Source organism: Sinocyclocheilus grahami, unplaced genomic scaffold (assembly GCF_001515645.1).
Source record: "Sinocyclocheilus grahami isolate Dianchi unplaced genomic scaffold, SAMN03320097.WGS_v1.1 scaffold787.1, whole genome shotgun sequence".
NCBI classification, from domain to species: Eukaryota; Metazoa; Chordata; class Actinopteri; order Cypriniformes; family Cyprinidae; genus Sinocyclocheilus; species Sinocyclocheilus grahami.
In genome coordinates this window covers 319,977-344,039 of record NW_015505966.1, presented here as the reverse complement: position 1 = coordinate 344,039, position 24,063 = coordinate 319,977, and the positions used below count along the sequence as shown (strand labels likewise).

Genomic DNA, 24,063 nt, shown 5'->3' with positions numbered 1-24,063 from the left:
AGCGAGATGTCAAGGAAGGGAGTCTTAGAGGACGTCTCACCCATAGATAGCTGGCCAGCGTCTCTCTATAGGGGCATCTTCTCATAATCGCTTTTGCGCATCGCCTCGATGTTGGCATAACTCATATGCTGGAATCGATGGACGCGTGAGGAAAAAAATGGCCTCTTCCATTCCTTCTCAATCTTTATATGGAAAACAGGAAGAAAGGAAGGCTCACCTGAGCTGGAGGGTTATGGCCAGAAAAATAACGTTCATCGAGATATTTCGCGATTTCACTTTCTTCACCTGCTTCACGGCAAGTAAAGCCTCACCGTGGAGTGATCCATAACTTCCAAAAGCTCATCATACGCAGGGCAGGAGGATTGGGAAGGCTCAGCCTCAGCTTCTTTGCCCTCCTCAGATATTTCCTGCTTTTGCTGGGCTGATCCCAGCAGAGCAATGGCCCCTGAATCAGACAATGTTAAATGAAATAACATCATCCTCCAGCGGCTCACTCTCGTGCACATCCGACGATCGTGAAAGGAAAACCCCCCTTCAAACTCATCGGCCAGATCCACCTGCGATCCCCACGAGCTCATTCCCTTCCGTGCCTCAGCAGCGGCGGGTCCTGAATCACGGGAAGCAGATTGCTGCCCCTCTTTCCTCGAAAAGAGAGACAAACAAGAGCGGAGCTTTTTCCCTTGGAAAAAAAATGCTTGCAGTACAGGCCGATTGCCCCCTCGGAGACATCGCATGCATGCTCTTTGCCCAAACAAATAACGCATAAATCGTGTATGTAATCAGATGTTAAACAACGTCAACATGGATGCACACATCCTTAAACGCTTTGCTAGTGCTCGCCATAATGAGATGAATAGAGATATCTCTTACCCCAGAATGCACGCTTCAAACAAAACAGTCAATGAAGAGGAAGAAGAGAATGATGTGTAGCTCCCGGCACCTATTTATACTATAGTCGCACCGGTAGTGACGTCATGGCTGTCGCCGGCCAACAAGTTGGTGTTTTTTCAATGTATGCTTCATACACGGGTCACGACGAGGCGTTCCCCATAGCGACCCCTAGAGGAAGCAGTTCGAAGTTCCCATGAAAGGGAATCACAAATTTCTCCAGGTAATCTATAGTCCAATCAGAATAGGGCTAAAAGCAAAAAGCCTATAAACCAGGGGTACCTGATCCTGTTCTTGAAGATCTACCTTTAGCTCCAACCTACTGTAGATCTAACACACCTGCACCAGCTAACCAGCTTGGCAAAACAATTTCCATATACAAAAAATGAAACAAGACGCAACGAAGGAAGATCCAGAGTTATATGTAACTAGCATATCACAGACACTTGGAGGTGGGGTTTTCTTATTTGGGCCAATAAGCAACCACCTAACACCTAACATCTAGGTGGTTCCTTTTTGAGGTGAACAACAGTCTCGGCCTCAAGATATGTGATGAGATATGTGAAAATTTATTTCGACTGCAGAAGAAACAATTTAGAAAGGCAACCATTGCACTGTGAATTTAATGTTATTTCTTCTGTTGCTTGTTTGAATGATATAATTATGATCAGGGCAATCATTTTAACGATAATCACTGCTTTCATGCTAATAGGTAAGCATTTCCAGTGCATTTCAGTCCAAGTTATTTTATGTATATGTATTGTTATGCGCTCCTCACTCTCTTGTAGTTTGTGTGGTTTGTTCTCCTGTCATTCAGCAGTCTCCCAAACATCTCCTACGGATAGTGGAGGAGAAAGAGGCAAAGCTTTCTTGTCATCATGGTGTCAGCAGCTATCAGTACATGTACTGGTATCAACAAAAAAGCAATGATGGTTCTTTGGAGCTTATTGGAATGCTCAATTACGGCACAGCTTATCAAGAGGAAAAATTCCAATCTCGATTTAACATCACAGGACATGCAAAAGAGGACGCATTCCTGCTCATATCCAACATAAATGCTGAGGACAGCGCAGTGTATTTCTGTGCAGCAAGTGAGCACAGCCGTACAGTTCCTTATAACCACTGGCAAAAAACTGTTCACTTTGCACCTGTTTGAAAAAAAGAAAAAAAAACCCCAGATGTTTTGTACTGTATATTCATGGCAAAACTGGCAATAAAACAAATTGAATGTTGAATAAAAAAAAATATATATATAAAAAAAAAAAAATATATATATATATATATATATATATGTGCACTAAATCACTTGGAATTTGAGATTTGAGGTAAACCTCAAATGGATTGCTTATCTAAAAAGAAAAATGATTTACTCGCCCTAATGTAGTTCCAAGCCTGTATGACTTTCTTTCCTCTGAGGAGCACAGAAGAAGTAATAAATGGTTTCATTTGACAGTAGATACAAAATGCTAGTTGAACATTTTAATTTTTATTTGCTGCATGTAGTCCATTTTTGCACGGTACAGCAAAACCCACATCTTGACCTTAGTACTCTTTAAATCATTAGGCAGATATTGCTTTTCTTTTTTCTTTCTTTTCTTCTTCTTCTTCCTTTTTTAAAATCCTATATGAGAGTCTTGTCTCTGAATGGGTAGGACCTAAACAGCGATCATCCAATCACAGATAAGAACAAGTAAGAGGGTTCCTAAACGCTTTAGTTTCAGAATCTGTAATCTCTCTTGCATGAGTCTATCAGAATCAGACATTTATTTCAAGCAAGCATGATGCAGCTTACCTTCATTTTCTTCTATGTGCTGTTCTGGTTCACAGGTAACCTTTGTATTTTACTTAATGAAGAATGTTTATATTGTATATACAAGTGCAGTAAAAAATTGGTGAATTTTCCATTTGATGACATCAACATGTATTATTCCCTCTAAAGACATTTCTCTCGGTTCATCTATTGATCAACCTGCTGACATGATGAAGCATCAAGGAGACACTGTGAACATCAGCTGCACTCACACATATAGCAGCTATTACTACCTTTACTGGTACCAACAAACAACACAAGAAGAATCCTTCAAACTTCTTGGCTACCTTTACATGAAAAAATTCAATCCCGAGAAGGACTATGATCGCTTTTATATTTATGGGAACTCACAAACCCACGGAACACTTCAGATCTCCACTGTTACTTCAGAAGACAGTGCAATGTATTTCTGTGCTGTGAGTGACACAGTTTGACAAAATCCTGCTGTGTACAACAAAAACACCTGTCCTGCTCATAAAGGCTCATAGTAGTTCTAAATGAACCATATTTATCAACATAGGTATAGCTAATCATTCTAGAAATTGTATTTATTTATTTATTTTCATTTATTAATTTGTTGATTTTTGCTGAAGCCTCGCAAGTGTTCTATTCCATATTTAGTAGGTATTGAACTTTAGCAATGTAGGAACAATACAAACTTTTCTCTTTTGATGGGCATAATCTAGAAAGATAAAAAGCCACTGTGTTCCTCCACTTCTGCACACAATCACGTTTACACTTTTGAATACATTACATACATTGAAACTTGTAATTGAGACTTGATCATAAAATTTAATTTAATACAGGTAACCATGGTCATTTTAACGCATCAAAGTAATGATACCTTTGTTTTAAATACTTTAAAATAATTCAGTAGTTCATGCTATTTTTCTTTTCTTAGCTCTTTTGTCCTTTCTTAGCTGACAGTAATAGTGTGTATTTAAGGTCTGTGGGAACTACATTATAATTAAATTAGGTTAATTATTATTAAGTTATAACATTATACTAAATTATAATTAAAATGGGTTAATTTCTTTTTAGTAAAAATGTACAGATATTTCATAGTCTTCAGCTAGATTGATGACAAATGTAGATTAAATTCAATATCTGGAATATTCAAAACTGCAAATTGACTAATATTTTCTGGACACTTAACTGCATGTTAATTGCAATTAAACAAAAATTTGTTTAAATGTATAGTATTTTAAATTAAATGCAATTAATTGAACTTAATAATGCTTTTTTAACCACTTTAGTACTTGAGTACACACACACACGCACGCACGCACGCACGCACACACATGCACACACACACACACACACACACACACATAGATAGATGATAGATAGATAGATAGATAGATAGATAGATAGATAGATAGATAGATAGATAGATAGATATTTGAAGCACACTACAAGTGCATTTAATACAATTAAGTGCACTTCTTTTTCTTTTTCTATAAAATTTTGTTTTTGTAAGCATTACCATATTGTCTAACTACACAATCTGTGGTAAGCATTTCTGTGGTATTGTATATGTACTTATCCAAACCTCCGGTGCTTTGGAGTGCAGCAGACGACAGGGGGAGGTGTAATTCTAGTGAATACACGTACAGTAGAAGTGCTAATAATGTGTTCTGCTAAGATGCTAAGTCTTACTCTCTGTGCAACTTCATGAGAAAAGGATGTGTCGTGTTGCTTACGGACTAGCCATTTTTAGCACCTTATTTGCACGTATGAAGTTCTTAAATTATTTTACACAATTTAATTCTCTTTTTAAAGATTGTTTAATTTCAGTCTTCATTTTCTTCATACAGGTCTGTCAGACTGTGTTCATTTTGATCAGCCTTTGTCTCTATTCAAAAAGCAAGAAATGGAGGCAGAGATCTCCTGTAGACATGACGACCAAAACTTAGATGTCATGTTATGGTATCGACAGCTCCATGACAGCAAATCACTGGCCCTCATCGGTTATATTTATGGCAAAAATGATCCAGTCTATGAACCTGAATTCCTAAACAGATTCAAGATGACCAGCGATGGCACAGTGACTGGAGCTTTGATAATCTCTAACCTGAGTTTTTCAGATTCTGCCATCTATTACTGTGCTGCTAAAAGGCACAGTGTTGTATTCTCAATTAATTGCCTGACTAAAACCCTAAGCATTAAAACAGGAAATACAGCAATATCTGTGGTATTTGGTGTTAAAATTACAGTGTAGTTCCTAATCTGATAAAGAGCTTATAGCTGAGGTGAAATTATAAACTAAAAGAGGGTGATTACTGGAAACTATAATTTAGTGAATCTCACAAAACATTTTAATTTCAAGAAAAGTTATACAAGAAATTATTTTTTTATATTTTTATTCCAATTAAGCATATTTTAATTAATTAAATATATTAAATTAAGAATATTATGAAAAATGGAAAATTTATGCCATATCTAAAATTATATCCGTTTATACAACAGTTCTTTCTGGTCCTCTGATTGGCTGAGAGGAGTGCGATATTCTAGTGATAACAGAACTCCAACTGTTTCACCATTTGTATCACTCCGCCTGCAGTATTTCTCACAGCGAGTGTCATGGAATGCCCAAATCCACTACAATTTTAAAAATAATACTGTTTCTGTGTCACGGAATGTAGTTTTACGAGTTTTTTAAGCAAGAATGTACTTGTTTGACTTCAAATATGCGGTTTGTTAATAAAGATAACGTCTATTTGAAAATTTACCTCAGTGTTTTAGGAGATGTGACCTCCAGGGAATCAGCGGCCATTCAGTGCTTATGAACCTGCTGAGAGCAGCCTTACCTCAGCCAGATCTTCTGGAATTTGCCACTGGCTCTGATGTCTCTATAGTGGTTAAACATGAGATATAATTTGTTTCATCTGATCATTCAATTATTCCATTCAATCTGGCAAACGAAAAACAGTAAAAACCGGTAAATAGTTTGTTTCTCAGTATTTCTGTATGAATGAAAAATTGAAAGTTGGTGTTCCGTGGAGGAATACACTCAAGAAATGTAAAGATGGCTTGATCCCTTTTGAATGGGAACTCTACGCTGCGTCCCCTAGAAGGCGCTATGTGGGAATGCCTCCGGCATGTCTGAAGCTTGAGTCTAAACACGATAATGAAGCAGGCGCCTATGACGTCACAACTGGTGTGGCCGAGAGTACAAAAGGGCACCTGTAAAATACGTCATCCTTTTTCTTGTCTTCAGGAAACAGTTTGTTTGTACATGAGTAAAATATGTGCAAGAGTATTTAGCTCCTGAGGGAGCAGAATGTGCGCACTGAAAGGATTTCTCAATGAAATCTCCGTTCTCCTTGTCCCTATTCTCAAGGGATGTGGGACATGGTTTTGGGTGGAATGCTGTCCTTTCTACAAGCAAGCTGGATGCGCTACATATGATGCATTCACGAGTCTGACTACAAGAGACAGATAAGGAACTTTTTCCTTTTGCCTCGCCTCCTCAATCTCTTGTATATGAACAGACTGCATTTTAGGTTGCTTGTTTCTCCCTGACCTCGCTACATCTTTGGTGGGGATATACACGATTTATGTGTGGTTTGTTTGGGAGCAGAGCAGGCACAGTCAGCTGCTCAGTGTTCATTCATAATATTTCCTGACGTGTACAAGTGTGCACTATCTGGAAGGTTTAGCTCTGCTCCCGTTGGCATCTCTTCTTGAGGGGAGAAAGTTTTATACAATATAGAATCAAGGGGCTTGGATCTCGCATTGCTGAGGCAACGTGTACATTACGGGTCCGCAACAAAATAATGCCAGGGGAAACTGTGAGCAGATGGTAGATTCCCTTTCTCTCTATTTCCTCTGACAACGTGCAAACTTTTTGATGTGTTTGCAAGCTACTATTCACGATTCTTTAAATTGCACATATTATTATAATATTCAGCTTAACATCCAGACTGTGTTTCACTAGTTTGGTTGATTGGCTGTATTTCATTCTGAGGAATTAAATGATGAATAGTCATATGGCTTGGAGAAGTCTATGTTTATTTAGCAGAGGGATTGGAGCTCCGCGCCAAAGCTCCACTAGGACAGCATCAGTTATTTGTTGTCTCTCTGTGAGCCTCCTTATAGGATGTCCTGAGCCTGGGGTGTAGTTAGGCCTCCTCTCATTTGAGAGTCGTCATGCTGCGGCCTCCGCTCCTAGAGCTCGGTCATCTTCTGCAAGCATTGCCAGACCTCCTCTCGCTACAGAGAGTTATCTTCATTGAGGCCTCCGCTCGCCAGAGCTCTGCTAGGACAGCATCTGTGAGTTGTAGGCTCTCTGTGAGCCTCCTTAAAGTATGTCCTGAGCATGGGGCGTAGTTATCCTCTTGTTTTAGAGAGTCGTTATGCCTTCTTGGATGTTGGCCTGAATAGGAACATAGTAAGGTTTCTTCTCTCTTGTTGAGGCCTCTGTTCTTGAGAAGCTCCGGCCTATGATCGTGTTTCTGGTTCAGGGGTGAGGACTACTTTAAGTCTTTGACTTAGTTCAGCCAATAAAGCACTCATCCCTTCAGCATGGTGGCATGGGTATTCCGTTCCCCATAGCGCCCTCTAGGGGATGCAGCATAGAGTTCCCATTCGAAAGGGAATGTCTCAGGTTACACATGTAACCATGGTTCCCTGAGAAGGGGAACAAGAGGCTGCGTCCCTTTGCCATGCTTCAGGAATTGTTTGGTCAAACAGCCACATCTTCTTCGTTAATTAATAAGCTGATAGTGAGGTTGTTTATTACTTTTGTTTGTAATAACATTAATTATTATTCCGAAGTAGGCCCTACCTGTTTTTCTAGGTGCCATTGATAAATGCTATGTAATTGGTTAAAAGTGAAATGTTTTGGTGTTACTATACTTCCTCTAGGCCTATATTGCAGAGCTATAAAAAGAGAGCAGGAGATGGACCAGAGCGGGACTTTGTCCTGCAAATAGGTACTACACTTTTAAAAATGAACAAAAATATTTTTAATATCACCAAATTATTAATTCAGGTCCTATATTTGTCTGTTATTTTTCGCTTCCAAAACTATATCAGAGATATGCCTTTTCTCGTGGAGCTCCTGAAACGAAATTTAAATTATTTATATTGTATATATGAGCTCTGTCATATTCTGTGATTGTCTCTGAAGAGCGCAAGCCCTCACACGTCGCGCTGTGTGAAGTACAGACTGAACGGATTGTCAACACATCCCCACCGCTGTATGGCCAGATGAGACGCAAACTACGTTTTCTCGACTTGATAACCAGTCTCGCTAGTAAAGTTTTGATGGATGAAGACTGCAATCAAGGTAAAGATGATTGCGGTGGTGTACATGAGTCGTACAGTACAGTAAGCACACGTGAGTCCGTTATAATAATGTGTGTATAAGTGCTCTTGACGCACTGATTGTACATTGTATTTATGCACAGGCACAGACATTTCCGTACATTCACGTTGTTTCCACACACATTCACGATAATGTTTTGATTTGTCATGTTTATGTTGCTGTGTTTAGTTATACTGAATGGATCCATGTACTGTAGTAGGTATATGCAGTCAGCAGGCAGTTGGTTTAGTTTTTTTTTTGACATCTCCATGTGGTCCTGTATGGTATCACAACTTGACTTCTCTAAAATGTAAAACAGCTCTTTGCTGTTGCACTGTACACATACTATACATTTTTTTTTCTTTCATATGTGCTTATATGGGCTCCTTATATCATTTGGTTCTTTGGTGTCCTTTTGGAGTTTCTAAGTGTCTAAGTTTTTGGAAAGATATCTAAATTTATCTTGAAAAAAGCTTGCAGAAATTACAGATTTTTGAGAATCACCCTTCAATCTTTTGGTTTACTTTGCTGGATATAGCAAATGGTGACAGAATTTGAAACGATAAAAGAGATATTTTGAGACATTTATTGAAAGATAAATTGTCTATGCTCAATTACATGAAGTGTGCGATTAATCGCGATTAATCACAAAAAAAGGGTGTGATTAATTAGATTAAAAATTGTAATCAATTGACAGCCCTAATTATGTACTGTATATATAATTGTGAAATAGTAAAATCAATATTAATTTTAAACATTTAAATGCACCGTATAAATCAGGGGTTTTCAAAGTCAAAGATAGGCATCCCTTTTGACACAACCTACACAATGGTGCCTCCCCGACCGCCTAATTTTTTAAAATTAATTTTAAATAGTAAAAAAAACATTTTTAATACAAATAAACACAAGTCAAACTGCGATACCAAACAGGACCACAGGGAGATGGCAAAAGACCACTAAACCTTGTAGCATTTGGACCAATCAGACACACAACTTTTTGTTATATTTAACAAATAATATCTAACTCCCCCTCACTTAACCAAATGGCCAATTATGAGGGTCTATGGACCCTTCCCCCGAAATGCACCTAACACCTCAGAAAGGCAGAACAGGCCTCTGGTTCCATGGTAACCAATGCTGATATCACTGGTTTTATGGACTAAAGGAATGCGGGCAGAGAAACGCCCTCATTTTCCTCATAAGAAAGACACATAATGCCCAGAGAAATGGACTGTTCTCTAATTAATTCATAGGAAAACCTTTCTTTGATTGAATACACATATCCTTGAGGTCATTGTGTATACCATTACTGTTCTAGATCGTCAGATTCCTCTACAGAATGCCAACTTTACATTGTTTGTTTATAAAAACGAAATATTGACTGGGTTTTGCCATTTTTCTTTTGCCAGATTGAATTAAATTAATGAATGATCGGGTGATACACGGACCGTAAACAAGCTATTTTTACTTTCAACAACACCTGGTAAGACACAGCCAACAAATATACTGCCATATCGCACTGCTACTCCTGTGATATTGCTAATTTATATCTATTGAAATACATTTAATTTATGATGAATTTCATTTTAAAATTACAATTATTTCTTGTTTAATTAATTTGAAACTTTAAATATTTATTTTATTTTAATTTAAAATATGTGTATTTCATTGTTAGATCCACCCGATTATATTCCATTTATCCCAAGCATGATGTAACAATGGGGCGTGACTTCAAAATCTCTAGTTTGTCAAGTAGCCTATATTGAACAGAGAATCAGAGTACACTTAACAGAGGACATTTTAAATTGCAATGTTTCTCCTTCTATGCATGTCACTACTTTTTCTCAAAGGTATTAATTTGTAATATTACGATAGTGTTTGTATGGTCTTGAATAATGTAGATTTCTATAATGTAGATTTCTATGGGATGACAAATCTGAACTATCTTTGTATTTCCAGATTCCAGTGATGGTGTTCTGATCACTCAATGGCCGAAGTACATATCTAGTCTTCCTGGCTCTTCTGTGGAAATGCACTGTTACCAGAACCATACAGACTATGACTACAAATACTGGTACAGACAAATAAAAGGACCAGTGCTTATTGCAAGCATCATCGGGACTGCTGAATTGAATGAGAAGGGTTTTGATACTGGATTCAAAGTATCAGGCACAGAGACAAAGAAATAGACCCTGAAAGTGGATGTTAAGCAGGGGATTGATGCTGTGTATCTGTGTGCTGCTAGTTTACACAGTGAATAAATGATAATAAAACTATAAGACAAAAATGTTGATATAATAATTTATATAAATAAATGAACCCATATCTTTCCAGACAAGTCAGCAGAACAAGAGAACCTGCACATTCAGATTTCATAATGATGATATACTCCTCCCTTCCACCAAAAAAAAAAAAAACCCTTCCCATCAAGGTTTTGTTGATGTGGTACAGTCAGTAGGGGGAGATATGACTTTATTTAATCAAGTTTTCCCTCTCTTTTCATTAGTACAGTATTATACACTCTCTCTTGTCACATTATTTTTGCTGTGTGCATGACCAGAGTATTTCTTAGCTTGTTTAAGAAGGATGTTTGAAGCTGCATATGGACTGTTCATATTTTTCTTTCTGTATTATGGTAAGTTATTATACATCCTCATCATGTTTGTTATTGCTTTGAAATAGAATGTCTCTCAAAACCTTTTTTTTTTTTCACAGGGATGGTGAGATGTGTGAACGTTCAACAAAACATGACTCCCTTATTATTCAACAAGAACAAAACAGCAGAGTTAATGTGTAGATATGATGACAGTGGCAAGCCAAATATGTTATGGTATCAGCAGAAGAATACGGCCATGGCCTTAATCGTGTTAAGTTATAGTGCTGAAGGTGTGCCCATCTATGAGGATGGATTTAAAAAACAGTTTAAATTGGAAAGAAAAGATACACTGAACGGAGTTCTGAGAATCTCTGATCTCAGTCTATCAGACTCTGCTGTTTATTACTGTGCTGTCAGTATGCACAGTGCTGTAGTCTTTATTAACTGCCTGACTAAAACCCAAACCACCAGACATACAGCAAATACACACAAAAAGTTTGTGGGATTCATAAAAAGTACATTTGGGTTTCTATTCAAAATATTTTAAAGGGTATAATTTCTATATTAAAAAACAATGTTTGACCTGTATGCCATTGTTTAATAGCACAATCCTAGATAAGAGATTTAAGCTTTGTTATAAAACTTAGTAAACTGCCGATTACTATTAGTTAACTAGACCAAATTTAAGACATAATTTGTTGTTCTGACACAAAGACGGTTTAAAAAAAAGTAGACTGCTGTCTTATAAGACACCTAAAGATAGCATTGCATGTGTTCTTCAAAGATACTGCAAGAATGCATTGCAACAAGCTCAGAAACATCCAAAATGGCAGATAAAGTCGAGAAAAGGTTGACAATAAATGCTTACATTTATAACAATTCCAAAACATGTTGACAAAAACAGTTAAGCAACATCATAAACATAAGAGTACTCTTGCTGCCTTGTGCTGCAGGTAATCACAATCATGTTGATTTTCTGTAAAACACAACCAATTGTGAGTGCGATATTGCTGCTATACAACAGTTCAATAACATCATGTTAATAATGAGTTTTACTCTGCCAATGAAAAAAAAGCTACAGCAAAATGTGCCATAGCGAGCAAAACACAGTAGTGCTATTCCTCAATGAAATTAATCAGTTGAGTGAATGATTCAGTGATTCACTTCTGCAAAGTTCAAAATGACACACTACTCTTACTATTTATGTTATGTAAATATGTAAGAGAAATAGAAAGAATAGTATACTACTACATTTTCAATTCAGCCAGTCACTTGTTCCTGAATGAATCAGCATACAAATCACCTGAATGAATTGCACAAATAGGTTTGATGAAAAATTCCTTAACTCACTCAAAAAGACAGCCACTTGACACTGTATCAACTTCTCTCTTCTTTTTTTTCCTGCTATAAAGTTGTAGAATTTTAATGCCTTTTAGAATCATTTACTCTCATTACAGTAGTAGAGCTTTCAAAATCAGTCACTTTAATGATTCTTGATAAGATGCAGGCTCAGAAAGCAGCCGCCTACGTAGGCAAGTGGTTTTGTAACAGAAGAACAGTGTCATTCTTTTTCCACCAATGATTTAAAAACAAAGGGGTGTGGCTTAAGAGAATAACCACTAGTTTGTGTAGTTTGTCTTTGTGTAATCAACTTAACATAAGAAAGTAATTCACAAAAAGCAAGTCTAAATGGATGTTCTTCTCCTATTCACACTGCTTTGTCTAAAAGGTATTATTTTAACTTTGGATAACAGTGATTCCCATTTATACATGTTGACCAAATGTAGATTTCTAATGGACAACATCACCTGTTTTTGTTTGTATATTTCCAGCAGATTTCAGTGACGGTGTTCTGATCACTCAATGGCCAAAGTACATATCCAGTCTTCCAAGCTCCTCAGCTGAAATGCACTGTTACCAGAACGATACAGACTATAACTACAAATACTGGTACAGACAAATAAAAGGTGAAGGACCAGTGCTTATTGGGAGCAACGATTTTAACTCTCCCTCTAATGAGAAGGGTTTTGAGAATGGCTTCACAATTTCAGGTACAGAGACAAAGAAATGGACCCTGACGGTTGATGTTAAGAAGGGGATTGATGCTGTGTATCTGTGTGCTGCTAGTTTACACAGTGAATAAACACCAATATAGTATACAACAAAAACTCTTCGAAAAGCAACCTGCAATCACACCTGCCTCAACCACAAATAAATGAACCCATATCTTTACAGAGAAGCCAGTAGAGCAAGAGAACTTGCACATGCAAATTATTGACATTTTACTCCTCCCTTCTACCAAAAAAAAAAGAAAAAAAAAGAAAAACCTTTGCATCAAGGTCTTGTTGATGTGATACAGTCAATAGGGGAAGATGTGAGTATTTTAATGCACAGATTCGCCTCTTTCTGTCTTTGTTATAGTTTTCTACCTGCTCTCTTGTCACATTATTTTTTGCTGTGCATGATCAGTTTTCGTAACCCTTAGAAGGATGTTTAGAGCTGCATATGAACTGTGCATATTTTCTTCTTTTACATGGGTAAGAATTCATTTGAGATAGCAATATAATTTTTTTATCATTACTTAATAGATGTTTTTCCAAAGTGGAATATTTCTTAAAGCTTGACTATTTTCACAGGGAAGGTGAAATGTGTGCATGTTCAACAGAAAATTGCATCCTTATTTGCACATCAAAATGATAAAACAGAGATGAAATGCACTCATGATGACAGTAGCATGCTAAATATGCTATGGTATCAGCAGAAGGATACAGCCATGGTTCTAATCGGTTACACTTACGGTATGAGTGAACCCAGCTATGAGGATGGATTTAAAGGCCAGTTTAAACTGAAGAAAACAGATACACTGAATGGAGCTCTTGAAATCTCTAATCTCAGTCTATCAGACTCTGCTGTTTATAACTGTGCTGTCAGTATGCACAGTGCCACAAACTAAAATGACTGCTTAACTAAAACTCAAGCACACAGGAAACCAAAAAAAGTGGTATATGGTTTTCATATCTCTGCTTTGATGTTCTAATATTCTTTAAAATTGTTTTTTTTCTTCTCACTGTTTTGACTTGAAGGTCCCCGCTTGGCCAACACAATATTTGAATGCTTGACCTATGAGATACAAGCTGCTAGCAAACAACAGCACATATTAGAATGTTAAATGATAAGTCTGCACCTTAGGAAAAGCAGCAAAGGCATAATTTAATCAAAATGATAAAACAGAGATGAAATGCACTCATGATGACAGTAGCATGCTAAATATGCTATGGTATCAGCAGAAGGATACAGCCATGGTTCTAATCGGTTACACTTACGGTATGAGTGAACCCAGCTATGAGGATGGATTTAAAGGCCGGTTTAAACTGAAGAAAACAGATACACTGAATGGAGCTCTTGAAATCTCTAATCTCAGTCTATCAGACTCTGCTGTTTATAACTGTGCTGTCAGTATGCACAGTGCCACAAACTAAAATGACTGCTTAACTAAAACTCAAGCACACAGGAAACCAAAAAAAGTGGTATATGGTTTTCATATCTCTGCTTTGATGTTCTAATATTCTTTAAAATTGTTTTTTTTCTTCTCACTGTTTTGACTTGAAGGTCCCCGCTTGGCCAACACAATATTTGAATGCTTGACCTATGAGATACAAGCTGCTAGCAAACAACAGCACATATTAGAATGTTAAATGATAAGTCTGCACCTTAGGAAAAGCAGCAAAGGCATAATTTTTATGTACGCGTTCTCAGCCAAAGCAAACGAACTACAGATTCTGTTATGTCGAAATCATCATTTTCGAGTATTTGATTGATTCACATTCGCCCTACATAATTTAATATAGTAAATTGTTATTTAACTTTTTTAGATTTTATTATATTAATCGAAAGCAAAGAAATTAAGTTTAGAAGAGAAACATAACTTTGTTGTCACAAACAATAAATATAAGTAATAAATAAAAGTAAATTGGATAATCTCTTTGATCCCCCCCCCCACAATTCAGTGCTTAATAAATATATTTTCATTAGTCACAAGCAAAAATGTTACTTAATGTAGGTCAATATATTTTTCACAACTTAACATTTTTACAACTTAATTTCACCATAAACAAAAGCTAATTTAGCTATATGAACGTAGAATTTTCACTTAAGATAAAACTTTGCTAGATAATGTTTAATTAAGTTTACTTAATATAAATAAAGACAAACGACCTCAATGTTTATTTTAATGTCTTTTTAAAATATGCATCAAATGTACAAAAAAACCCACCAGAATACTCCAGATAACTGCATTAGTGCAAGTCATCATTTAATTTTTTTTTCAGTGTGCAAGCAAGCATAAATCAATCAATCAATCAATCAATCAATCAATCAAAGATTTGCATACCAAAAACTAAAATAACTCTGGTTGTTGTAGGGCCAGCAGGGGGAGATGTAACTCTGGTATTAAAACGCTGACAAAAGTGCAGTTACAGTAGAGGATATTACAGTCTTCCCTCCCTAATGTCTCTAAGCATCTCTTTCATTCTCTATCAAGCAGTGCATCAGAGATGTGTGAGCTAACGTTTGGGCTGGGCATTTTTCTCATCACGTTTATAAGTATGATAATAAAGCAATGAAAATACGCTATTTAATCAATTTTGAAAGATACTTTTCAGAATGCTTTTCTAACTTTACTAATATTTTCTCCACAGGGACTGTGAATTGTGTAAAATTTGAACAGACTCCACTCTTGATTGCCAACCTAAGTGGCGAGGCACAGATCAACTGCAAACATGATGACAGTAGCTTAGCTGTCATGCTATGGTATCAACAACTGAGAACAGGCATGTCTCTAGATTTAATCGGCTATGGTTACACAGGATCTCCACCAAACTTTGAGTCTCGATTTACAGATCGGTTCACACAAACTAGACAGGACACAGTGATGGGATCTCTAACCATCTCAAACCTCATTCTGTCAGACTCGGCTATATATTACTGTGCTGCCAGTACACAGTGCTGCAAAATCAGTTTTTACTAACAGAAAAACCCTCTACCCAAACTAAGATATGCTACTCCATTTTTATGTTACTGTAAACTATTGAAATTAGATTCTAACGCATGTGGTTAACCAATTTCAGGTGTGTTATAAACCATGACTAACTGCCAATATTAAATTCCTTTCTGGTGTGGAGGTGCTTTGGGAGAAGAGCAATGAGAATACAATGTAAGCAAAATATGAACTATTAATATTATTTATGACACACTAAAATTGTAAACAAAAAGCAATGGGGAATTCACTAAGAATGAATTATGCCTGTCCGATTTACTGAAGGAATTATGCAAATCATGTAACAACAATGCAAGCATGCCCTTTAAAATATGTGCTGAACACAATTTGCAAGGTGCAATGATCACTCAATGTCTTCGATAACATTTTGAAAGGTACAACTGTTTGTGTGTTATTAGTTGAGTGAGATTGTTTTTGTCTATAATCGCGACTAACAGTAGATGAAGATCAGATTTCACATTTACTGAATAATCCATATGGAAATCCAGATATTTTCAAAGGGTTATATATATATATATACAGTGTTGGGGAAAGTTACTTTTAAAAGTAATGCATTACAATATTGCGTTACTCCCTAAAAAAGTAACTAATTACGTTACTTAGTTACTTTTTATGGAAAGTAATGCGTTACGTTACTTTCGCGTTACTTTTTAAATCTGGACAGGGCTTGCTTGTTTGTTTTTAAAATAAAAAATTATATTTTTGGCAAATATAAAAGCCTTTTCACACCAAAAGTGAAATGAATAATCCTCAGGCTGAAGGGAAAGTAAGTTTACGTCCGTAGAATGCAGAAGAAGAAATTTCAACACACTTCAGCAATAAACAAAGACACACAAATGTTTGTCTAGAGTAATTTGTGCTTATTCACCAATGCAGTGTAGATAGTACAAACTTTTCAGTGTTTGACATTGATGTCTGAATCATGTTGATGCATTTATTCCACATATAATACACCTAAAGAATAAGTGCATCATCAACAACAGGAGACATATATTCTAAAATTACATATCTCATAATATTTTTGAATCCTCCATGGTACAGATATTGTCTTTAGCATGATAATACCGTCTTTGTATTTACAAAAATCAATAAATTTGAGCTGAAAACTGTAGGTTTTTTTGTATTATGTAATTATCCCGCCATGTTGCACAAATATTCACAACATGCTTTATAACATCAGATTTTTCTATATGCCATTTATTATGATGTCTAGATGAAATGTAAAATGTGTGAAATGCTGCACACAGAAAACCTGTATTTTATTTTAAATGGCAAGTTAAAAAATGCAGAAAACACGTTTACACATTCAGAAGTTGCCTTTAAAATCCTATTCAAAATAATGTTCATTATATTCATTTATGCAGTACTTGTGATATTCATTTGTGATGATGTCAGAAACATTTTTTTTGTTCACGTTTGTTTGAACCATAGCCATCAAACGTCATCTACAAAGCACAGCTCCTCCTCTTAGAGTCAGCTTGTTAGCTTACTTTTTGCTACTTAGAGCTCCACTTGATCTGGCTCAATCTGGAAGATGAGGAACAGCCGAATCTCAGTACTTCTCCTTATTGTGAGTCAATGTGAGTGTCATATTTGCAGTTTGGACATTTACACAGTATGGACAGCTGAATTTATCAAATTTCAAATCTCTTTTTATTTATTCAAGGCAAACAACATGCTGAACTCATGCTAGTCAATTATACATAACTTTATAGCTTATAAGTAAGTGCTTTTTCAGTCTTATTTGTTTGTCTACTGTTTTTATTCCTGTAGGTCAGACATCAGCTCACATCGTGGTTCAGTCAACATGATTCATGTTTGCACTACCAGGAGATGACGTGACTTTAGACTGTAGCATGGCAGCAGGAGTTAGCATGTCTAGCAATACTATGTATTTATGGACAACCTATTCAGTTTATTATAAAAGAGTATGACAAACCAACACAGAGCTATGAAGCCATTCTAAACACAATGGACAACAGGTTCAGCCTGAACGTATCCAAACTCACTGCACAGGACAGTGGTACATATTACTGTGCTGCAAGGCACAGTGAGGCTAGAACTATGCACACTCTAACAATAAGCGTGATATGATTGACACCTGGAGTTAGAGAAACTTTGCTGTAAGAATATGCTAGTCACGGCCTCAAACGTCACGCCCACATGCCGTTGGCTAAACGTCTGATGCATATGGCACAAAACATGTCATCATCAGACTGGATGAATTCTACAGGATTTCTGGGAGACTTGTGTCACGTTCTTTAATGGGCCACGTGGAAACAAAGCTGTTGTGATGCCAAACCCAATTATGTAAGAAGAAGGCCATTGTGACAATGAGCGCTTATCAAGATCAACTAAACGCTGGATTTTCAAAAGTATGCGAAATTCACAGCACCATTGCTGCAGCAAACTCGCACAATGTTCTTAAATGAATTGCATTATCGGTCATCGACTTTACATTTTCTCACCCCTAAACATGATGCAGAACAAAGCAAACTGTGATTGGTTGCTTTACATCAGACGTCCTCTTGGGCAGTCCTTGGCCAATGAAAGCTACAGTGGAGTCCAGACCTTCCTTCATAAGTCTAAAGTTCAGGCTATGTGAGACTAAAGCTATCCTGGTTGAGAGCCATTGTTCCTCCAGTGCTTATAAGACATTGAACATGTAACCAAATGGCTAAAGGGTTGGGGAGCTACTAAATAAAAGTAGCAATGCTAATAACCCTTTCACTGGCTTTTTATTCCATAATTTTTAGTGGCATGACAGAAGCAAGCTACTTTTGAGTCTCCAGTGACAATTCTTTCAAAATTCCTCTTTAAGTCCAAATACTCTATTCAAATTCACCTTTTTATTTATTTATTATTATTATATATATATTTTTAATTAGTTACCTTTATTCCTTTTATGACTGGATAGGAAGTGAACTTGCAAAGGCCAGTTTTGTTAGTCTGTTCAGTTGGATGTTTCATGTAAAAAAAATAATTTCAAATTTTCCAAGATATTTAATTAAATCCTGCTTTTCATCACTATGTTTTTAACTCAATATTTATTAATATTTGAGATAAATGCAGTGCTTGAAGTGGGCCGGTACGCAGTACCTGCACTTCATTATTTTAGTCAAAGCGTCAGTGTCTGGGTGATTAGAAATGACACTATAAAGCACACTACCCAGGAGGTCATTTGAAACCGGTAAACTTCTGGAAAGTTCAAGATTCCAGGAATGCATTAGTAATAAGTAATAAGTTCAAAACAGCGCTACTGCAGAGAAAACACGGACAATTTCATCATGGTGGAGAGAAGCAGTAAATTATACTTTTCAGCGTGTATTTGGCTTAAAAGCACGAGTGTTTTATAATGAATGCCGGCTGAAGGTGTTTTGGATTATGCGCTGGTCAGTGGTTCAGTTATTCTGAATGGATCCGAATAGCATGTACAGTCAGGTTAAGGCAGCAAGTTTAATGGTCTTTCGGCGTCTCCATGTGGTACTGTTTGGTATTGCAGCTTAACTGGTGCTTATTTATATAAAAAAGGCTCTAAACAACTTTTCTTTCTTTCTTTCGGCATTCATATACATACATTGGGATTTATGAAATTGTATTTATTTGTTTATGTATGTATGTATTTATTTATTTTATTTTGTTTTAATAAAATAAAACACAAAAAGGGGTAGGGTAATTGTACTTCAAATGTTGCCTATTGTGACTTTGGTAACACTTTAGTATAGGGAGCAATTCTCACTATTAACTAGTTGCTTATTAACATGCCTATTATTACTTATGAAGCACATATTCTGCATGATCATATTCTACATCCCTAATCTTACCGAAATACCTAAACTTAACAACTACCTTATACTAACTTATAATAAGCAGCATATTTTATTGAGTTTATTGTGGCAAAAGTCATAGTTAATGATTTTTTCATAGTGAGAATTGGACCTTAAAATAAAGTTTGACTAACTTTTTTACTAGACATTATGAGTAGTTTAGTGAGTAGTTTGTCAGCACTGGAGAGATGTGTTGTTGGGGCGTGTGCTTGTCTTTTCACAGGAAGTTGACATGATCTCTCATACTGCAGACTCTTAACTGTATATGAAGTCAGTCACAGTATTGCTGAGCGCAGCTCATTCATTTATGGGACAATATGGAGCTCAGCTGGTTCATACTCACTTTACTGCTGACTGTCTGTAAGGCTTTTGCATTTTGCTACTTTTTACCCCCAACTTTTTATATATTTATTTATATTCTCTTGACTTTTATTGTCTTTGAAATAGGGTTAAAGTATAATGCCAAATATACAGAGAAGCAATTATGGTAAAGTAAAATATATTTGAATGTAGCCAAATTTCTATTGAAATTAAACATTTGTTATGAAGTTAGTACATTTACAATATATTAACTTTAAATGTAATATTGAATAACACACTACAGTAAAATATAAAATTAGTATTACTAATGATGGCATTATTACAAAATGCACTTTTTAAGTTTAATACCTTTCAAGGTTACACTTTATTTCGATAGTCCACTTTAGTCATTCTACTAACTATAAGTAACTTTGTAACTACATGTCAACTACATGTCAACTAATTCTCATTCATTTGCATCTACATGTCTACTAACTCTCAGAGTAGACTGTTAGGGTAGGTTTAGGGTTAGTAGAATAAGTTGACAAAGAAAGTGTTAGAAGATATTAAGCAGACAGTCTACTAATACTCTACTAACTGCTAGTTGACATGTAGTTGCAAAGTTACTTACTGTTAATAGAATGTCTAAAGTGGACTATCGAAATAAAGTGTTACCCATTTCAAATATCATAGTCGTGAAATTGTACTGTTTTAAGTACACTTACATGGTCTTTTATTTCATTAATATTATATTATCTACAAGTATTTTTTTTAATATACCTTTAAGATTTGAAGTACACTGCAAATGCACATTCAATACCCTTTTCCATAAGGGTTTACAACTACATTATAACAGTTATGTTTACCTTTATCTTTAACAACAATCCTGTTTTCCAGATAAATCCAATGGAGAAATCCGCCAAGAGCCAGAAATCTTTGCCAACGGCAGTTCAAATGTGACATTGACATGTCAACATGATAATTCCAACCACAACAGATTGTTCTGGTACAAGCAAACAAAGGGGAGTGTGGATTTGTCTTTATTGGTATTTTCTATTGGCCAAAATCAGGTAGAGATTGAAGCACCATTTAAAACTCACAAATCTAAGTATGCAGCAACCCGTCCTGAGATAAAGATATCCACGCTGCAGATTAACAAGCTAGAGACTGAAGACTCGGCTCTCTATTATTGTGCCACGAGCACACAGTATCATATTACCACTGCACTGCTAAACAACAACCACAACGTTAAAACTGCACCATGCTTTCATCTCTCATTTATGATGTAATTTCCTGTTCCTGATGATCATAGACACACTAAATAGGACAGTCAAAATAAATCTAGAAGGGGTAATATACAGTAGGAGTGGATTCTCCTCTTTAATGTCATGGGACTGTTGTGTTTGGGGTTTATTTTGCTTCTAGCTATTAGTAAGTCTATCTAGACTGTTTTTTGAATTGAAACATTTATTTAGAAAACATATTGTTGTTTTGAAAATTGATATAATCAATAGTTTTCTACCCAACAGAGTCATTAGGAGGAATAACCATCACTCAGAATGATCAAGTTAGTAAAACTCAACTGATTACTCAACGGGATAAACAGGTTACTTTAAAATGCAACCATGATGATGGCAGTGTAGCGAATTTAGCTCAACGACAGGAAATATGAATAATTAACCATAACTAGTTATAATTAACTATTCATATTTTAGATCCGCTGTAGATATTTAGCTGACCTCTCAGGGTCAACTGTCTGTCAATTCTAAGAACGTTAATTTCCTGGTTAAGGGAAATAACTTCTTACTGTACAATTCTACAAAGAGCTTGTAGCATAAATCTTGCATAATAAGGGACTCCGGTTATGAGCAAACAATGAACACGTCAAGTGTGATACAAGTAAGGTTTTATTAACTACATAAACACTTAAACTAGTCTAACAGACTACATAAACACATAGACTGGTCTAACATCCTACATACACATATAAACTGGTCTAACATACACATATAAACTGGTCTAACATACACATACACTCACACACACACAGTTGGTATAGGAAAGGGTTAAAGTTTAACTCAGCATAGAAAGAGGCATAAAGAATGGATTTTATGGAACACTTTGCATGTATATTCAACAGATCAAAGCCTTCAGGGATACGTCAGATTCTGAGTTCAAACACACCTTTGTAAAAAGGTATAACTGATACTTAATGTATCAATTAATAAGACTAAGTTTGAATACTTCTCGTCTGTCTGAAAGAAAGGCTTGATGCAGTCTGAAGGTCCCAGTTGATCTTTGCTGAAGTTGGTTGATGAAAAAGAACCAGTTTGCGTCAGAGTAACTTGAAGAATGGAAAGGACAAGGCCGAAAGGCCTGGCACAATCTTTGATATCCTGAAGCGTTTTCTCACATCTTCATCTTAGCATCTCACTGAACCACCCAACAGGGCGTGTCACATGGAGCGTGGCCTTTTAAAGACTGCAGAGATTCACGCCTCTCAAGATGGGCTTGCCCAATGGGGAAGGCTGAAATCCCAAGCGGGAGGTTGGAAATACCGGGGAGTTTTATGACTCTTTGTCTGTAAGCATGGTATTTTGCATATGTAATTCGCTTGAGTGTTGAGGCACAAATTAGTACAGATTCTTAGAACATCAATATGTTGCATAGGTATCAGCATGTAATATGCACTCTCAGTTAGATCATCCGAAGACGAATTCATAGATACTAGACATGGTAGAGTTACTTATATGAATGAGTGATTTATCGTAAGCATGAATAAAAATAGTCTATAACACAACAGATTAAATACAACACAGCAATAATATACACAATGGCCTGAAGAAAATGGGTGTTCATTCAAAGAAGGTTTTCCTATGAATTAATTAGTAGAAAAGTCAATTTCTACTGTGCATTTGTGCCCCCTTGTTTCTGGAGAATGCAGCTGAGGGTCGGCTCGCATTCCACAAGGTTGTAAATGTATCGGGTTACCATGAAACCAGGGTCCTGTTCGGCGTCCTGGGGTGTTACAAAGTATTTGTGAAATCTAGCTAACAAAATATATATTGTGTGTTTGATTGGTCCAGACGCTACAGCAGCTATTATTATATGTACTGGTACAGACAGAGAAGTCAAGGTGAACTTTCCCTTGTTGCTATGTCTGTTGGAAAAGACAATAAAGAAATAGTTTCCCCATTCACAGAAACAAAATATATAATGCAACGTCCTGACATTAAAGAATCTTCACTGGAGATCAAGAATCTAGTAGAGGAAGACTCAGGAATTTATTTCTGCGCCACAAGCATTGCACAGTACCTTAACTTAGCCAGATACCTGAGCAATAACCTCAACCTGAGCCACGATGATCAGAGAGAAAATACATGAGAATCAAGCTGTTTGTGGGATATACTATCTTTGATCCTAAATACTGTATATACATGTACATTCTGTAGTTAATGTGAATATAAATGCTAAACAGTTGTACATATCTGCAGTAAATGTAATCATGCATATTTAGAAATCTGAATATGTAAATTAATATAGTTTTAGTATCTCACATGTGGCTTTTTTCGAACACCTACAAACTTTTATGTCACATTCATCTCATTTTGATCTTTTATTTATAGGGCCTATGCATGTGTATTCATATATATATATATGTTTTTCTTAATATAATTTGTCATATTTGAAAGCTCCAAACTGAGTGATAAATGTCTGTTGCAATGTTCAAGAAATAAACAATTTGGTTATACACACCTCTTTCACAGACTGTTTGTGTTTCCAAAGTTTACATATATACCTTATGTATATATATATATATACCTTATGTGTATTATGTGTTGTCACTGATACACTTATCTAATGTAGCTCTCTTTAATCACCAGCGCCTTCAGTAGCCTATCTACACCTAATCGAGGACTGCACAAAAACCCATTCACACATTCAATGTCTGGCCTCAGTTATGTAAGCTTCCATGTTGATTATTAGACTTGTGAGTAGCCTATCAGACTCACTTATAGATCAGTGGTGAGACAGCAATACCCCCCCCCAAAAAAAGCGAGAATAGGCGTGAAAAGTTCTGAAGTGATCTGCTGACAATCTGCAAATTAATCAACACAGACGCAGTCAGCTCATTTGCATAATGACCATTGCTGTCTACCAAGAGCAGCGCAAACTGTAACTTCAGTCTTGCCATCATAGGAATGTCACATTTTTTAAATACTGTATAAATTACACACACACACACACACACAAACACACACACACACACACACA

The 24,063-nt window shown here is 36.2% G+C and overlaps 1 protein-coding gene across 1 annotated transcript in view; it reads left to right on the top strand.

Annotated features, from left to right (window-relative positions):
• The first annotated feature begins 12,276 nt into the window (after nt 1-12,276).
• Nucleotides 12,277-24,063, top strand: part of LOC107561676 (T-cell receptor beta-2 chain C region) — a 25,053-nt gene continuing 13,266 nt past the window's right edge. The window contains exons 1-2 of the mRNA XM_071582322.1: nt 12,277-12,334; nt 12,438-12,737. Coding sequence (XP_071438423.1) covers nt 12,295-12,334; nt 12,438-12,737 — 340 coding nt within the window. The 5' untranslated portion in view covers nt 12,277-12,294. The remainder of the gene's footprint in view (nt 12,335-12,437; nt 12,738-24,063) is intronic.